This window comes from Ornithorhynchus anatinus, chromosome X1 (assembly GCF_004115215.2).
Source record: "Ornithorhynchus anatinus isolate Pmale09 chromosome X1, mOrnAna1.pri.v4, whole genome shotgun sequence".
In the NCBI taxonomy this organism is placed as follows: domain Eukaryota; kingdom Metazoa; phylum Chordata; class Mammalia; order Monotremata; family Ornithorhynchidae; genus Ornithorhynchus; species Ornithorhynchus anatinus.
The window spans coordinates 76,237,087-76,254,577 of NC_041749.1; the positions used below are offsets into that span (position 1 = coordinate 76,237,087).

The 17,491-nt window shown below is 45.4% G+C and overlaps 1 protein-coding gene across 6 annotated transcripts in view; it reads left to right on the forward strand.

The window, feature by feature from the left end:
• Positions 1-736: 736 nt before the first annotated feature.
• WNK2 (WNK lysine deficient protein kinase 2) overlaps positions 737-17,491 on the forward strand; it is a 150,515-nt gene continuing 133,760 nt past the window's right edge. For 4 of the 6 annotated variants that reach the window (XM_029050702.2, XM_029050703.2, XM_029050705.2 and 1 more), the window contains exons 1-2: positions 738-1,022; positions 1,763-2,610. In XM_029050702.2, coding sequence (XP_028906535.1) covers positions 1,765-2,610 — 846 coding nt within the window. In that variant the 5' untranslated portion in view covers positions 738-1,022; positions 1,763-1,764. Of the gene's footprint in view, positions 1,023-1,762; positions 2,611-17,491 lie in introns of all 6 variants that reach the window. The other 2 variants (XM_029050706.1, XM_029050704.1) reach the window with 1 other exon arrangement.

The window sequence follows — 17,491 nt, forward strand, 5'->3', positions numbered from 1 at the left end:
AGCTCGAGGACGGGGGAGAAGGAGAGAGTCTTGCCCTGCCCCCTTACCCCTCCTCGTGCTCTCTGGTGCGGTTTAAGATTCCCAGTAAGAAAGAGCATGGGCATAAGCATTCCACAGACCTGGACATACATGTGTAGAACAGCCTATTTTAAAGAAATTCAAAACGTGACATCCCTTCTCCTGTACGATTCGGAGTTTATTATTTTATTTGGCCAAGACTGGCCTGGAAGATCTCTTTCCCCATCCCGTCGAGACTAAAACTCCGAGGCGTGTGAGAGACATCCAAGCTAAGTGGATGGACACGTGGCTTCCACCACTTCCCAAGGAAGCTCTCCAGCCCGCCCCGTGCCTCCCCCGTCCCGTCCCTCCCCCTTGGGCTCAGGGCGCGGACAGCTCCTCTGCGGTGCTCCTTCTCCGCCGCCCCGCTTCCCCTGCCCCCATCTCTTTGCAGGAGTCGGGGAGAGGCCGCCGCGGCAACCCAAGGGGAGGAGAATCTGCGGACAAAAGATTGGGGAAGAGAAGCCGGGGAGAGGAACCGGGCGGGTGAGGTCGGTGGAGATGGGTGGAAGCAGATGAGCGAAGGGTGGCGAACCAGGTCGCCGGTCCTCCTCTAAGGTAAACGAAGGAGCGAGGGAGGTAACCTGCCGGCCTCCACGCCCGCTAGCCGGGCTGCCGTCCCCACCACTCGAGGCGGGGCGAGCGGCGGCCCCGCCCTCCCCGCCCGGCAGTGCAGCGGAGTCGGGTGTGGAGCGGAGCGCTCATTAGCTGAGCGCTGCCGGCCGCCGCTGCGGCTTCGGAATAAGGGGAAGGTCAGGGGCGGGGAGGAGACAGCTCCAAGTGGGAGACCAAGGACTAGCGGGCCCGGACAGCATCGCGGGGTTAGAGAAGCGGACGGACCGGCCCCTGCAGAGGGGAGATTTCGGAGAGGATCGCGCAGGGCCCACCCAGCCGAGCGGCAGTCGGGTATCTCCTACCCCGCCTGACTTCGGGGGGCGCGGAGATGGAAGGCGTCCTCTCGCCGTGTAAGTACGCTTCCCTGCTCGGCCTTCGCCCATCTCCCTTTCTCGGTCTTACTTCCCCCTCTTCCCCGCCCCCCGGCCTTTGTGTGGCTTCTGCTGCAGCCCCCTCCCCACCAACGGGCCCCGCACGTCAACGCAGCGCTGTGCGGCAGCACCTGAGTCCGATCGGTGACTCCTCACCCTTCCTTCCTATGACATCAGTGGGTCCGAACCGCCTGCCCAGGGGGCTCCCCTCTTAGGCCTGGGCTGCAGCAGAGGCATCGTTCTTAGCTGGGCGATGGGGCGCGCCCGAGCGGTTGGGGGGGCGCACCCTTAACTTCCCTGCTCCTTTGACTTTCCTGCCTCTGGCCCGGAGCTGGAGCTCCGTTTCCGCCTTCATCCTCCGACTCTGGCCGCTCTCCGCAGGGTCCAGAGTCTCAGCTTTGTGTGAGTCTCCCATCATTTGCGTCTCGTTCGGCAGCCGCCGGCTTGTTCCTCACCGGGGGCGCTCCCGGCAGCAGCGTCCAACTAACGGCGGAAAATCCCGACAGGGGGGAGGGAATGTGGTCGGTCTCGGTGTTCTATTCACCTCTGCCCCCGGGGTGGATGGATGGATTGGCGCGGGCGGGGGGCGGCAGCTTCTCAACTACCTGCGCTCGGGCGCAAAGGGCTGCGTCAAGGCGCGCGCTGCGCTCCCCGCTCCACCGCAGGTAACCGCCTCGCTAATAAGTCCCCCCCCTCCTTGTCCTCTTTTCTCGGAACAGAGATGGACCGTGAACCCCCCCGGGGAACCGGAGCTCCTTCGTCGATGGAGACCAGAAGCGATGTCGACGGCGCGGGGCGGCGGGGCGAAGAAGGAGGAAGGGGAGCAGGTTGCGGCGGCGAGCCCTCGGATGCAGCGGAGCCTGCTGGCCCTGGGCGAGCCGAAGTAGCCGAGCCCAGCATCGAGCCAGACGGGCCGGGTCGGGGCCAGAGGGAGGCGGACCCGGCCGCGGCCTGTGCAGTGTCGAAGGGTGATCGGGGGCCTGCGCCGCCCGCCAGGGACCCCAAGCTGGTGCACCAGCGCTTCCTACGGCGCAGCGTGGTCGATTCGGACCAAGAAGAGCCACCGGGCTTGGAGCCGGCCGGGCCCGAGACCTCATCGCCTCCGCGCCCGCCGCCGCCGCCGCAGCAACCGCAGCGCAAGGTCCTGTTGCTGTCCAAGACGCGCCGGCTCATCGCCGAGCGGGCCAAGGGTGGAGCGCCCAAGTCGGCCGGGACTGCGGAGGGCCCCGCCGCCGTGGCCCAGCCCCCCGGGCCCGCGACCGCCGCCGAGAGCCCCCCCGGCCCGGCCGGCCAGGGGAGCGGGGAAGCGGCGGCGGCCGCCAAGGAGAGCAGTCGCGATGCGGGGAGGAAGGGGGCGGCCACCACCGAAGCCAAAGGGGACCCCGGCCGGAGCAGGAAAGAGGCGCCTGAGGAGGAGGAAGAAGAAGACGACTTGAAGGCGGTGGCCACTTCGCTCGACGGCAGGTTTCTCAAGTTTGATATCGAACTGGGTAGGGGCTCGTTCAAAACCGTGTACAAGGGACTCGACACTGAAACTTGGGTGGAAGTGGCGTGGTGCGAACTTCAGGTAAGAAGGACGAAAGGCGTTTGGCTGGCAAGATTTTGTCACCCATCGTCTCCCGCCAATCCCCGTGCCCCTCTCTCCCTTCACCCCTGGTTCTTCCTAGTTTAGGACCAGGCCAGGTATGTCTGAGGTCCTCTCCCTCCTCTCCTCTTTTTACCTTTCTTTCGTTCCAAAGCTTGCCTCTTGTTGGGGGCCCCCAGATTGGCGGGAGGCAATCAATCTTATAGCTCTATGATGAGTCTCCTCTCAAATCTCTCATTTTGTAGCTGTGGGCACCAAAGGCAGTGGATTTCAGCTGCACAGCTCCAAGGTAGTAGCCAGTGGCAGGATATTTCTCCGTTAGAAATTGGGTTTGGGTGGTTGTGTAGGAAGAGATGTGGGGACAAGTCAGTGTGACTGATCTCTCCTACTTGAAGTAAGGTACCACCCCAGAGCCAATTAGAAATTTCTAGGCTGTTGTAAATTAGCAACCTGAACATTTTAGAGGGAGAGATCGATTAATCAATTGTATTTATTGAGTGCTTACTGTGTGCAGAGCACTGTGCTAAGTGCTTGGAAGAGTACAATATACCAATATAACGGACACATTCCCTCCCCACAAAGAGTTTACAGTCTAGAGGACGCAGGTGCTCTTTGGCCTAAGTAACTACTTCCTATAATTGGGGCTTTGAGACTGCTTTGAAAGGTTTAGTTGATTCCATAATGAATGCCAGGACTCAGAATTAAAAACTCAAGGTTGGAATTTGGAATCCAGGCACCAAATGTAGATTCTGATCCCTGCTGCTTCTTGGTGTGACAGGAAATAAAAGCTGGAGTCTGAATGAGCTTAATCTCCGCCCCCTCCCCTTTTCCTTTCCTTCCCCCTACCCAACCCCACTTTGAAATATTCAAAACTCAGACAGCGAAGTACTTGGCTGTAGAGAGGTCACTGGTTTATAAATTTGGAATGGGGTCGGGGGTTAGGAGTCTTGAAACAAAAGCATGCAAGATGTGAATTTTTTAGCAGTACCCATCCTAGCCATGAATTTTTCATAAGTTTGCCACACATTGGCTGAGCCTGTTCAGTATGCTACAGGATTATAAGAACTGCAACATGATATACTTCAGTGGCTGCTTTTGAAATAGGGTCTATTGTCTTAATCCATATTTTATGGGTCCCTGATAGGAGGGAGCTGCTACAGTCTATCAATCTGGACTTTTATAAGGTCTAATTACATTTAGGATTTCTGTAAGCCACTGTTTAATCAGACCGTGGACCCAAAGAGACACGGGCACGATGGAAAGTTGCATACTGGTTCTGATGCAATACTCGGGAAAGGCATAGTCCGTGGAGCCCCAGATTGAGTGACTCCCTAGCCTTTAAGAGCACTGCAGACTATGCTTTTGGCATTAAAAATATGATTCATATGTACTGCACCAATCACCATTTTATCTAGGTACATTCCTGAATTGGCCCTGGATGTTAGGGATATTCTGCCTTATGATGGATGTTGACTTTGTGGTTATTCTCCTTCTCTTCCTCTCTCTCTGTCACCCTCTTACCACCCCCTTCCCCCACTTTCCCTCTCTCTGGGAATAAAAAGTTCTCCCAATGATCCCTCCCTCTTTCTGACTAAATTTTTGGCTTTTTAAGCATGGCTCAATGAAATTATATGTATGTGTCATGGAGAGAAACAACAGCACCATCCATACCACCTTAGCTGCTGTCTAATGTTGAGTTTAGGTATGCTGCAGAGCCAGCAACCTGGGAGGTGGGCAAGGTTAAAAAAAAAAAAGAGTCAGGAAGGCTGCAGCAGTGTGGAGGAGAGGCACAAGTGACAAGCAGCTGAGTGACCATTGTCAGTGTTTGGGCAGGAAAGTGAGTGAGAAGTCAGGTTTAGGAGAATTCAGGCAGAAATTAGAGAGGTTTTTTAGAAGAGTTTGGACCTGTTTACTGGTAGTAATTTCTGATAACCTGGTAATTGTATGCCTTTTTACATAATAGTCTACCATTCAACTCAAGTGGATGGATGAATTTATAGAACGGAGGCAAGGGCATTTGGCTTTTATTGCAGCAGTGGCATTTAGGCTAAGTATCAGGGAGAACTTACATACTGTCAGGCTTGTGAAACTTTAGAGATGTTGAAGAATAGGGCAGATAACACTTTGGGTAGGCCTACATCCAAACAGTTTTAGACAGAGAGAGATGGACTGGATGATCTCTCAAAGTGCCTTCCAGCTGCTTGATGAGAAGGCAGTTGCTGCAGGTATCATCACCTCTCATTTTAACTAAAATTTGAAACTGAATTTCAAAACATTTCTACAATCCAAAATTACCTACCTGATCTTCAGTGTTTTGCAAATGAAGGTCAGATAGGTGAGAGAAACCAAAGTAGATCAAATACTTTTTTTTATTCCTTCTATACATGGATTGGATGTAATTTAGGCTTGTTGGGTGGGTGTTCTTGGAAGACTGTACTCAAATTTTAAAGGCGAAATTTTTTTCATTTGAAAGTTAATTATTAGATGTTTTAGTCAATGAAGTCTGATTAGCTTCATAAATATCAACCTTGCTTTTATGTTTCTGTGTTGGAAATACAGCCTTTCTCACATATTAGTGGATCAGATTTTCTTAACCTTTCAACCTTAACCTTGACAGATCTTTATAATGCATGCATTTTATTCAATTTTCTTCAAGTATAGCTTTTCCAAAGATTCAGTAGAGTTCCACTTGAAATCTTGCTTTCTCCTCTCCTCTGACTTCTTGACTGGATATGCATAGGATAATAATAATAATTATGGTATTAAGCACTTACTGTGTGCCAGGCACTGTACTTACCGCTGGGCTGAATACAGTAAATCAGGTTGGACACAGTCTCTGTCCCGTATGGATCTCACAGTCTCAATCCCCACTTTACAGATGAGGTAACTGAAGCACAGAGAAGTGAAGTGATTTGCCCAAGGTCACATAGCAGATAAGTGTCAGAGCTGGTATTAGAACCCATGACCTTCTGTCTCCTAGTCCCATGCTCCATCCCCCATGTTTTAGCTACTGTGCCATGCTGTTTCTCCAAATGATGCTTTTCCTTGATAAATGATGTCAATGTTTTCAGCTCCTAACTTCCCCCAATAAATACATATGAATAAATTTACAGATTACCAAGAAGGAAGCTTATGTTGGAACAGGACTGGTAGCAGCTCCTACACATACACCTGTGTGTCCCACGCCCTCCTTATTATCCTTTGGTACAACTCCACCCTTCTGGTACCCCTATTACCAGCTCTTCCACTCACTCCTCAATCTGTTTAAGTAGTCCCAGTTTTTCTGTGACATGGGGGTTATATTCTTCCAAAAACCCCATGGTGAGGAAAACTTGCCCCAATGCCGTGGACAAGCGCACAGACCATTTCTTCCATTACATGGACACTGTAGGCAAATGGGCTCATGTAGTAGGATGAACTTTCCCTTTGGGAAAACATGTTATGGCAGAATTGAGTCCACATACTCTCAGGTTTATCCCTTACACTTTCCAAACCTGGAACCCCCTCCATCCTCCTGCCACCTTTAATGTCTTCTTCTCTACTGGGGCCTGTTGAGTGAAGTAGTGTTTAGAATCACAGGCTGTATTAACCCATGGCAACTTAAAGTCTGTTTGATGGGACTGGCTGCCATTTTCCTGAGGATAGAAAGGAGCCGATGCACTGTTCCCATGTGAGAAGGGGCTTTGCTGTTGAGATTGTAATAATAATAATAATAATGTTGGTATTTGTTAAGCGCTTACTATGTGCCGAGCACTGTTCTAAGCGCTGGGGTAGACATAGGGGAATCAGGTTGTCCCACGTGGGGCTCACAGTTTTCATCCCCATTTTACAGATGAGGGAACTGAGGCACAGAGAAGTTAAGTCTGTTAACTTAAGCACAGTCACACAGCCGACAAGTGGCAGAGCTGGGATTCGAACTCATGAGCCCTGACTCCAAAGCCCGTGCTCTTTCCACTGAGCCACGCTGCTTCTCCAACTGCTCCAACTTGTACATACCAAGCAGTTAGTACAGTGCTCTGCACATAGTTAGTGCTCAGTAAATACGATTGAATGAATTTCCTTGTATCAGACAAGGCAGTCCCTGTTACATGCCATTAAATAATTTTTAAAAATGTATAACCAATCTCTGATCATCCAGGCCTTCTTTTCATTCCTGTTACCTTTAATATTCATTCAATAGTATTTATTGAGCGCTTACTATGTGCAGAGCACTGTACTAAGCGCTTGGAATGAACAAGTCGGCAACAGATAGAGACAGTCCCTGCCCTTTGACGGGCTTACAGTCTAATCGGGCGAGACGGACAGACGAGAACAATGGCAATAAATAGAGTCAAGGGGAAGAACATCTCGTAAAGACTATGGCAACTAAATAGAATCGAGGCGATGTACATTTCATTAACAAAATAAATAGGGTGATGAAAATATATACAGTTGAGCAGACGAGTACAGTGCTGAGGGGATGGGAAGGGAGAGGGGGAGGAGCAGAGGGAAATGGGGGGAAAAGAGGGTTAAGCTGCGGAGAGGTGAAGGGGGGGTGGTAGAGGGAGAAGGGGAGCTCAGTCTGGGAAGGCCTCTTGGAGGAGGTGAGTTTTAAGTAGGGTTTTGAAGAGGGGAAGAGAATCAGTTTGGCGGAGGTGAGGAGGGAGGGCGTTCCAGGACCGCGGGAGGACGTGGCCCAGGGGTCGACGGCGGGATAGGCGAGACCGAGGGACGGTGAGGAGGTGGGCGGCAGAGGAGCGGAGCGTGCGGGGTGGGCGGTAGAAAGAGAGAAGGGAGGAGAGGTAGGAAGGGGCAAGGTGATGGAGAGCCTTGAAGCCTAGAGTGAGAAGTTTTTGTTTGGAGCGGAAGTTGATAGGCAACCACTGGAGGTGTTTAAGAAGGGGAGTGACATGCCCAGATCGTTTCTGCAGGAAGATGAGCCGGGCAGCGGAGTGAAGAATAGACTGGAGCGGGATGAGAGAGGAGGAAGGGAGATCAGAGAGAAGGCTGACACAGTAATCTAGCCGGGATATAACAAGAGCCTGTAGCAGTAAGGTAGCCGTTTGGGTGGAGAGGAAAGGGCGGATCTTGGCGATATTGTAAAGGTGACCTGTGTATTTCCATGTGAGATTTTGTGTGAGAATCTTCAAAAGATGTTGTCGAAGATCTCTAAATTTCCATGTTGCAGCCCCTTTCTCCTTTCCCTTTATGCCTGCAACTCTTCCACCATCCGTATCTGCCTGTGATTTTAACAGGCCCTCCACCTTTCCGTACTGCCGGGGCTTTCAGGTAAGTTGCTAAATGGTAGAATCAATAGGTAGAGGTTCCAAGGTTTCACCTAGCGGATGTGAGTTCCACACTCAACTGCTTTAAAAAGCAGACAAGGTCATTACAGTGCCTGTTATTGCATAGGGTGCAAAGAGATATTCTATCCTATGGTCACAGACTGCACCCCAAATGCTGATCAGCTGTTTCACAGTGACTGCTGCTGATCACGAGCATTGGGCGAGAGATTGTGGATGGCTCACCTGTAGTGAAAAAACAACTCCATTCATGCCCTATTTGGGGTGGGTTACCCCGTACCCTTCTACATAAAAGTCCTGTGCAAGAAGGTGGTTCAGTTTCTTGGTCATTTGATAACTGGTGTGGCAGCAGTTTTGCTTAGTAACACCCTGAGCATTTATTTGAGCAGCCCTATTTAAGGATGCATTTCTCTCCCCAAATGAGGCAGGGTTAGAAAAGATGCCCTAATCATTGCCTAGCTCACCAGAAGGCTCTGCCTGGTGAACATTTATCTTGCTTCAGGGATAGGATCTTACAGTTGGAAGCATCATCTTCCAAAACACAAACAGCTATGTAAATGAGTAGACAGCAGGGAGAAGAGTGAAACTCAGCCACTTCTGATGTCTGTAGATTTACTAGATCAGATGAAAAGGATCGGTAAAACAAGGTTTTGTGATTTCAGTGATCCCTTCTGTCTTCTTCAAATGGGCCACTTTGGAAGCTGCAACATGGTTCCCATGCTCCCTCATGTTATCTTGGTGTTTTCTTAGTAGGCAGGAAACATGTCTACCAACTCCACTGTATTATACTTTCCCAAGTGCTTAGAGCAATGCTCTGTACACACTGTGTTCAAATGCCATGGATTGATTTTTATTTTTTTAAAAAAACTGCTAATCTTTCACTTTGTAGCTGCATGAAAACAGTCACCATGCTAAGGGAGTGTTCACAGGAACAGCAACTTGTACTCCTGCTCCTTCATACCTGTGCTGCACTCCCTTTGGTCCACCATCATTAAGGCTCCCATAACTGAATTGGTGTCATCTGAGGACAGGAGTGCCCGTCATAGGATTGGAATTATTTAGCTGCAGTAGGTCTCACAGTCTTTAGGGATTTGGTGATTTCTGGGGTAACTGAATTGATGAACCTCAGTGGAAGAAACACCTGTCATCATTGGGCTTTGTTCGAGCATGCACGCTGCCTCCTCTTCATTGCTCATAATTATAGCGATTGTGGTATTTGTTAAGCACTTTTCTAACCGTGGAATTCATACAAACTAATCAGTTAGACCCAGTCCCTGTCCCACATAGGGCTCACAGTCTAAGTGGAAAGGAGAACAGGAATTTAATACCCATTTTAGAGATGAGGAAATGGAGGCCCAGAGAAGTTAAGCAACTTGTCCAAAGTCACACAGCAAGCAGGTGGCAGAGCTGGGATTAGAACCCAATGTCCCTTGACGACTCCTTTCTGCTGCTCCCTATCCTGACTGAAAATTCCCCCTCTACCAACTCCTCACTTGCTAAGAGGAGGTGTTCCCTCATGTTACCTTGGGGTTTTCTTTGTAGGCAGGAAACATGTCTACCAATTCCATTGTATTGTACGCTCCTCACTACCTCCCTATCAGTGAAAATTCTATTTTCTATACTTTCCATGGCTGAACTAACTCTCTATGTAACAAATAATTGAAGGTTAAGCAAACATGAAGATGGAATGAAGAGGACAATGTATTCCTGAACAGATTACTTGATAAAATTGATAGCAACTGTGTAACAGTGTTGAGCATGCATTCAGGATAGAGGGAGTCTCTGTATAGTGCTCTAAATAGGTTTCATGAAAAGAGTGCTACAGAGTAAAATTTTCCATAGGAAATTTTGACAAATGAATTTAAAATGTATTTTGAAAATCAAAAAAATGACCAAAACCCTATAAATGTTAAGTGATTAAAAATAGCATATGTACCAGTAATAAAAGATGGTGAATGATAAATTTTTGGTCTTGGTAAATATTTAATTTTCCAAATATTATCTTTAACATCTTTTTATCAGACACTTGGTGAGCACAATAAAGAGCAACCATTTTATATTGTAAATAAAAAACAAATAGCTGTTAAACAGTAATATTTATTGAAAACCTACTGTGTGCAAAGAGCAATACTAAGATCTTGGGAGAGCACAGCTGAGACTAAACACACGATCTCTGCCCCTCAAGGATTTTACAGTCTAAGAAAATTGACTTTTAATTTCTTGAATTCAAGTCAAAGTAGTTTAAAGGTAGAAGGGGTGGGAAAAGAAATAGGGAAAAGAGGGAGATGCTTAAGCCAAGATGAAGTTTGCATGCTTGAAGGGAACTTTGTACAAAATAGCATTAAAATTCTAGAGGGCTTTCACCAAAGTGCTAAATGAAGAGTGATAAAGCTGCGGAACTTTCATCCTCCCTCCCAAATCCTCTCCTATCACAGGTAACACCACCACCATTTTCTCTGTTTCCAAAGCTATAACCTTGCTTTTTTATCTTTCATGTTCAGTCTCTTGCTAAGTCCTGTTGCTTTTTCCTCCATATCATTTCTCAGATCTGCCCCTTCCTCTCTCTTTGACCAGTCACCACCCCGCTATCCTGCCTTGACTACTGTTACCAGCCTCCCCACTGATCTCCTTGCCTTCACCCTCTCCAGTCAGTACTTCACTCCATTATTTGAATTATCTTTCCAAAACATTCTTCACAAATCTCTCCATTCCCCAAAAGTCTCCAATGGTTACTTGTTCCTCTCCACATCAGACAAACTTCTGACCATTGACTTTAAGGCACACATTCAATTCACTCTACGTTACCTATCCACTCTCTTCTACTACAACCCAGCCCATCTCGCTGTGCCTCATTCTCAACTCTCCCACTTCTCACCCCTGGGTCATGACTTCCTCCTACCTGACAACTCCCTCTCCCTTCTAAACTGACGATCACTGCACTCTCTACCTCCACCTTCCTTGATTGATTTGCTTTTTCTTTTCTCAGAATAACATCCTCTCAACTATTATCTCAACACTTTTGCACCCACAACTTCTCATTGCACTTTTGTAGGTATGAATTTATACCCTCTACCATTTTGGCACTTCTTCCTATCAGTAAAATATTTTTTGACTGTTTCCCCATTTCAGCCCCTTGTGAATAGGGGCATGGGGAGGGGGTTCTGAATGAATACATTTTCTCCCTGTCTTGGGTGGTATGCTTAATGTGGAAATGAAAAAAATAATTTTAGATAACGATATTCTCTGATGGAAACAAATTTAAAATTCTGCATGTGCTAATTGATTTTTTTCCTATTTATTCTATGACCCTTTATAGTGACTAAACTTGCAAAGCAATTGAGTGCTTGTCATATACTTATTAACTGAGAGAATTTAGTATTCTTTAATCCTGCATTCCCCTCACATTACCAGTAGTCTCCTTAAGATACCCCAATTCCAGGAATGGGTTTGATTATTAGGTAAATATAATAAAATCTCTCTTTACACTTTTCTAGGAAGGGAGAAGGGGAGAATATTACATAGTGCAAAAGGGTACATTGAGAGAAATCAATACAGTAAGTAGGATAGTTAATGGTGAAATCTCATTCTGCCACTCCTTTTAAGTACTTCCCCTTTATTGTCATTATATAAGCCCCGTTAATATTCTTGATGGTGCAATTATTTCTTTTGAATTTTTGGACTAGAAAATTGGATGCCTAAGCCTCGTCTTCAGGCAGGATTGTGAAGGGGAGGAAGTGGGAGAAGGTGCTGATGTAAATAGTGTTGTGAACCCCCTTGCCTTATTACATCTACTCTCCCTAACATGGTTGTTTAGGTTTGCTTATTTTGGTTTTTCTTGTGCACTGCTGATCTGCACAGTGGAGTGATTTAAAAAAAAATACCAAAAGAAAGGGCACATGTAGAGCTGAGAATATGAATTGAAAGTCACAGAATGTGTAGCTAGAAAATGGTGCTGCCAAAATAGCCCTGTAAATTGCAAAAAAAAAAAAAAGGTAAGAAAGCCATTTTGTAAAATCTTTTTTGTGGGAATTCAATGTATTACCATCAGTGGTCATTTAAAGTGGGTTCATGGGCAAACTTAATTTGGGATGATGATAATCTGGGGAAGCTCAACTGTAGCTGGCACGATCTCCATATTATAAACTTCATCTTTATTTTATTTAGTTCTTACAGTTACTGCCTGGTAGTAAGGCACTTCTGGAGGGGCATGAACTCTTTTAAGGCATTAGGACATTACTTCAGTGTATGCTTGTGGCAGGCAACAATGCACTCTTTCAGAGTTGATGCTTCTCCCAGGGAGTAATTTTGGCAGTGGGAAATTTGTGCTCAATATTTTAATTCTAAAGTACATTACAGTCGTCATGAAAGATAAAGCAATTTTAGCTTTCTTGGCAAGAAACTTTGGCCTGCTTAATGGTAAAAGCTGTGTTCTGGGTTTTTTCCAAGTACAGGAATATATGCACTTGAAAACAGGAGTTGCGTCCTTGGATCACCTTGGCAGTGTCCCCTCTTATAGTGGTTTTTTTTTTCCTTTTAAATTTGGAACAGTCAGTACATACAGTCTTCTACAAAGTGCAGCTCTTTGCTCTCTTTTAATATTTGGAGAGAGCAAAGAGCTATACTTCGGATTAGAAATTATGGATAGCTACCTATTGATGGCTGTGGGCGTTAACGAGAAGACCCATGTTTGACTGACAATCCGATAGACAGTGTGGGTTGTCCCTTGACACTGTTTTCTATTTGCCTCAGCAACCCATTTCCCAACTGCCACATGCCAGACTGATCTTCATGCTGCTGTTGTCTCCCTGCTCTATCACACTGTTTGCACTATCATAATGTCTTTAAAATACATGCTGTCAGTCCCTAGTCAGCTGTGCTAGCTAACTCATTGAAGCATTTCACAGTTATCTGCCAGCTTTCTTGGGTATACGTCTCAAACCCTATGTTGAACAGAGGCTACACCTGATTAACTTGTAACCACCACGGTGTTTAGCACCGTGTGTTGCACATAAGAAGCCAGTCAATCAATGGTATTTGAGTGCTTACCTGGCACAGAGCACTGTATTAAGTGCTTGGGAGAGTTGGTAGACACGGTCCCTTTTCCCTGCCCTCAGTACTCTTGTTAATGTGGGTGTGTTTTCTCGTACACAGTTGACTTGGAAGTGCTTTTGACTTGTAGTTATAGGAAGTGGCTGAGTTGAATATTTCCCATAATTTGAGTTTAAAAGCTTTTTGTGTATATGGAATTGATGCCTCTTCAATGTCTTTACATTTTTATACCTTGAGGTTTTTTTATATAGCATTTTTATTTCCAAAGTACTTTCAGATTATATTTGATTTGGTTTACAAATATAACCAGAGCAAATAATGAATGTTGACTTTACTACTTAGGTTGTTAATCCCAGTTAAAACATTGAAAGATTCCACTCTTTACATTCCATTTGAAAGACAAAATATGATCTCACTTTCTGTTTTTAAATTTAATAAACTTAATGTCTGCTTTCAGCTTTTACTTTGGTGTGTTCCTTGCCCAAAGAAATTACAAATTAGTTAACAGTTTATAGGTCCCTGTGTTTTTCCAGTATGCTGTGGATAATAACTAAATTTAGATTTTGAAGGATTGAAATTAATTGTCAGAGCTATGTGTCAATAATTCATATTTCCCAGTGTGTCTGTGGGGAGTTGAGAATGGGAGTGAAGGAGAGGAGATAGGTCTCCTGGGTTGAGAACACTATCAAAACATGGATCTGACTCAGGCACCTTTCTTTTGCTTTTTTGTATGCCTGGGGCTACATACTTTAAATCTGACTGCCACACTAACCAAATTTACTCAATTCTTCCTATAATGCATGTTTTTATTACACATCTTGTACAGAATGCTATTGAGGAATTAGGGAACATTGATCCCATGACGGTGCACATCTGTCAGAAGGAAGGGTTTTGCAAGTGCGCAATGTCAATCAAGGCAGGAGTTTTTTGAAATGTGAGCTTCTGCAGGAACACAACCCCCTAGTTACAGAAGAACGAATTGTAATTCACAATCAAGACATCAGAAGGCAAATTTTCCCCAAATTGTTCAGGGATTAAAGGCATTCTAGTTAGTAGTAATATTTGTATCCCCCTCCAGACTGTGAGCTTGTTGTGGGCAGGGAATGTGTGCACCAACTCTGTTGTAATGCACTCTCCCAAGTGCTCAATGATTACCATTGATTGATTAGTTAAGTGCCCATATGGTGCAGGGCACTGTACTAGGTGTTTGCGAAGTACAGAATAAAGAATTGTCAGAATGTTGAGCCAGGGCAACATTATGTAATCCCCCAAATCACTTCATTGCAGTTATGTAACAAACACTGTGTGGTAGATGAAAAGAACCTTGACTTTTTTTGTTTAACTTGCTTTGCCAGCATTTTCTGCTGTATCAGAAACATGAAAAGGGTGTGGAACAATAATAGTTGAAATTAATTCACAACAAACTCATTGGAACAAACCAATTTTAATTTACCCACTTGTAAAACAGTATTAAGGTCACCTCTCTTTCAAGAGGCCTGCTCTGATTATGCCCTCTTTTCCCCGGCTCTCTCTCCCTTTTGTGTCTTTTATGCACTTGGATCTGTGACTTCTGGGCATTTGGTATTTGCCCCACCCTCACCCCCATAGCACTTTTGTATATACCTATAAATTACATATCATAAATTTTTTAATGCCTGTCTGTGCCTCTAGACTGTAAACTTGTTGTGGACAGGGGACATATCTACCAATTCTGTTATATTATTCTCTCCCAAGTGTTCTGAGTACCTCACCCAAATGTGAGTGTGCCTCCTAAGGTAGTATTCGGCACACAGTAAGAGCTCAATAAATACCACTGATTGATTAATTGATCAACAAAAGTATTTATTGAGCATCAGCTGTGTCCAGAGGACTTGCATTAGGCACTTGGCAACATGTAACCGCTAAAAGAGAGAAGTTCCCTGCCTTCAAGGCACTCTCGATCACATGAGGGAGCCAAACTAACACATCGGCAAATATACAGTAAGAGTTACAAGCATGGGACTGGGAGGTTGGCAGTGGGCACACAAGGAAAGATCAGATGCATAAAGACAGAGCAACATGGAAAGCAAGGACAATGACAAACTCAAGAGCTCCAAAGCTGGCACCGAGGTTGCAGGCTTCCAGGATAAGAAAGGGAGTAGGTAGTACTGTCCACAGTGATGAGAAAGTTAGGTTGAGAAGAAGGTTTAGGATAAAGATGAGTTTGTTTTTGGTCACATTGAGTTTAAGGTAACAGCAGGCCCTCTAGGTGAAGATGTCCAAGCTGCCAGAAGAAATACAAGATTGTCAAGTAGGAGAGCGGTCAGGGTTGGAGATATAGGCTTGGGAATCATCTACATAGAAGTGGTGGATGAAAAATTGAGTTCCCTGAGAGAATGAGTTTAGAATGTTAAACTCTGAAATCAGTCCTGATAGTCTCAGAATGATTGCACATCTTATAGAGAACGGTCCAACCATTTAGTCAATTGTCATTAATCTCTTTAGTGCCCAATACCATGGCGTTCAGGTCCACGTACTACAAGGTAGCGTTAGGTTTGTTTTCTCAATAATTCACATTCCTGTCCCTCAGTCCATTTAACTCCTTCCTTCCACAGATCTGGATCACCTCTATGGTGTAGTTCCTGGGCTTGTGTTATAGAGTGCTGCTGGTGGAATTTCAGTCACCAGGCTAACTTTGCCAACTCTGTATTGTAATCCCCCAAGTGCTTAGTACAGTTCTCTGCATACAGTAAGTGCTCAATAGATTTCCTCACTTTAAAATCATCTTTACCTGCTATAATTCTGCTCTCTCTTCCTTTCACAACACTACTTCTTTTCCCTCAGACTCAGTCACTCGGTCCTATTTATTGAGTGCTTACTCTGTGCAGAGCACTGTACTGAGCACTTGGGAGAGTACAATATAACAGGCACATTCCCTGCCCATAGTGAGCATACAATCTAGAGGGGGATTGCCTCCACCAACTGTTCCAGACCTTTAACTCTTTTAGCTTCCTTCTGAAATGTCTCCAGTCCTGCTGCTCACTGCTATCCAGCATGGCTTAGTGGAAAGAGCATGGGCTTGGGAGTCAGAGGACATGGGTGCTAATTCTGACTCCACCACTTGTCTGCTGTGTGACCTTGGGCAAGACACTTCACTTATCTATGCCTCAGTTAATTCTTCTTTATAATGGACATATCTGTGAACCCTACGTGGGACAATCTGATTACCTTGTATATACCCCAGCGCTAAGAACAATGCTTGGCACATAGTAAGCACTTAAATGCCATTATTATTATTAGCCCTTCTCACCTTCCAGAAATACCTGTGCCTATTCTTCTTTTTTCTGACCACCATTTTCAACCACTCTCTGATGGCTCCTACCTGTCTTCTTTCAAACTCACCCACCTCTCCTATATTCCAAAAAAAAACAAACAAAAAAAAAACAAACCCTACATCATCCAGCTATTGCCCCATATCCCTCATTCATTCATTCAGTCGTATTCATTGAGCACTTACTATGTGCAGAGCACTGTACTAAGCACTTGGAATGTACAATTTGGCAATAGAGACAATCCCTGCCCAACAACGGACTCACAGTTTAAACGGGGGAGACAGACAACGAAACAAAACAAGTAGTCAGGCATCAATACCATCAAGATAAAAAATAGAATCATATCATTCCTGTCCAGTCTTCTCAAATGAGTTGCATATACCTGCTGCCTCTGCTTCATCTTGAGTTCCCTGGTAGGAGTCTGTATCTAGGATCAATGTTGGTTATCCATGTCTTCAAAAAAATGGCACAAAAGCAGAACTACCTCTTGGATAGAAATAGGAAAGTTTAAATAGCAATTCACCTTACCTTGAATATAAATTCATATTTTCTAATGCCCCAGTCTTCATTCCAGCTAAGCTTCAATACTTTTTTGTATTCATTTGCACTCCATTCTCCTGTCTGGGTTCCAGTGCTCAAGATGTCTTTTGTGCATAGAGCAGCTTCACTGCTCCTATCTGCCATATCCTCTTCTCTTATTTTCATAGCTCAAGACCCCTTTTATCAGGTATAATTTCCCCTCTCAATCCTACCCATTCTCCAATCTGTGATCTATTCCTTCCTCTTAAATTAGTTCCAGCAATTAGGGAGTATGCCTGTTATGTTTTTGTGTCATACTCTCCTAAGTACTTAATACAGTGCCCTGCATACAGTAAGTGCTCAATAAATGTGATTGATTGATAGTTTATGTGAACATATTAACATTTTATGTATGTATCTTTTCTCCCCCTCTATTATATTGTAAGTCCTTGAGGGCAGAAGCTGTATAAATTCTTAACCACGACCTGCCTTTTTGAAGGGGCTTTTCTTAAGTACCTGGGAAAGGAGCTTGGCATTTGTGTGACAGGGTGGTAACAACATAGCACTCCTGGGCCTTGAGAATATTTTCCCTTGCACTGGAAAAAAAAATGTTCTCGAGAAGAACAGCAGTCAGTCCAAAAACAAAATGAGCTTGTCTAAACTCGTAGCTGGAATCATTTGGGAAGGAGACTGCAGGTGGTT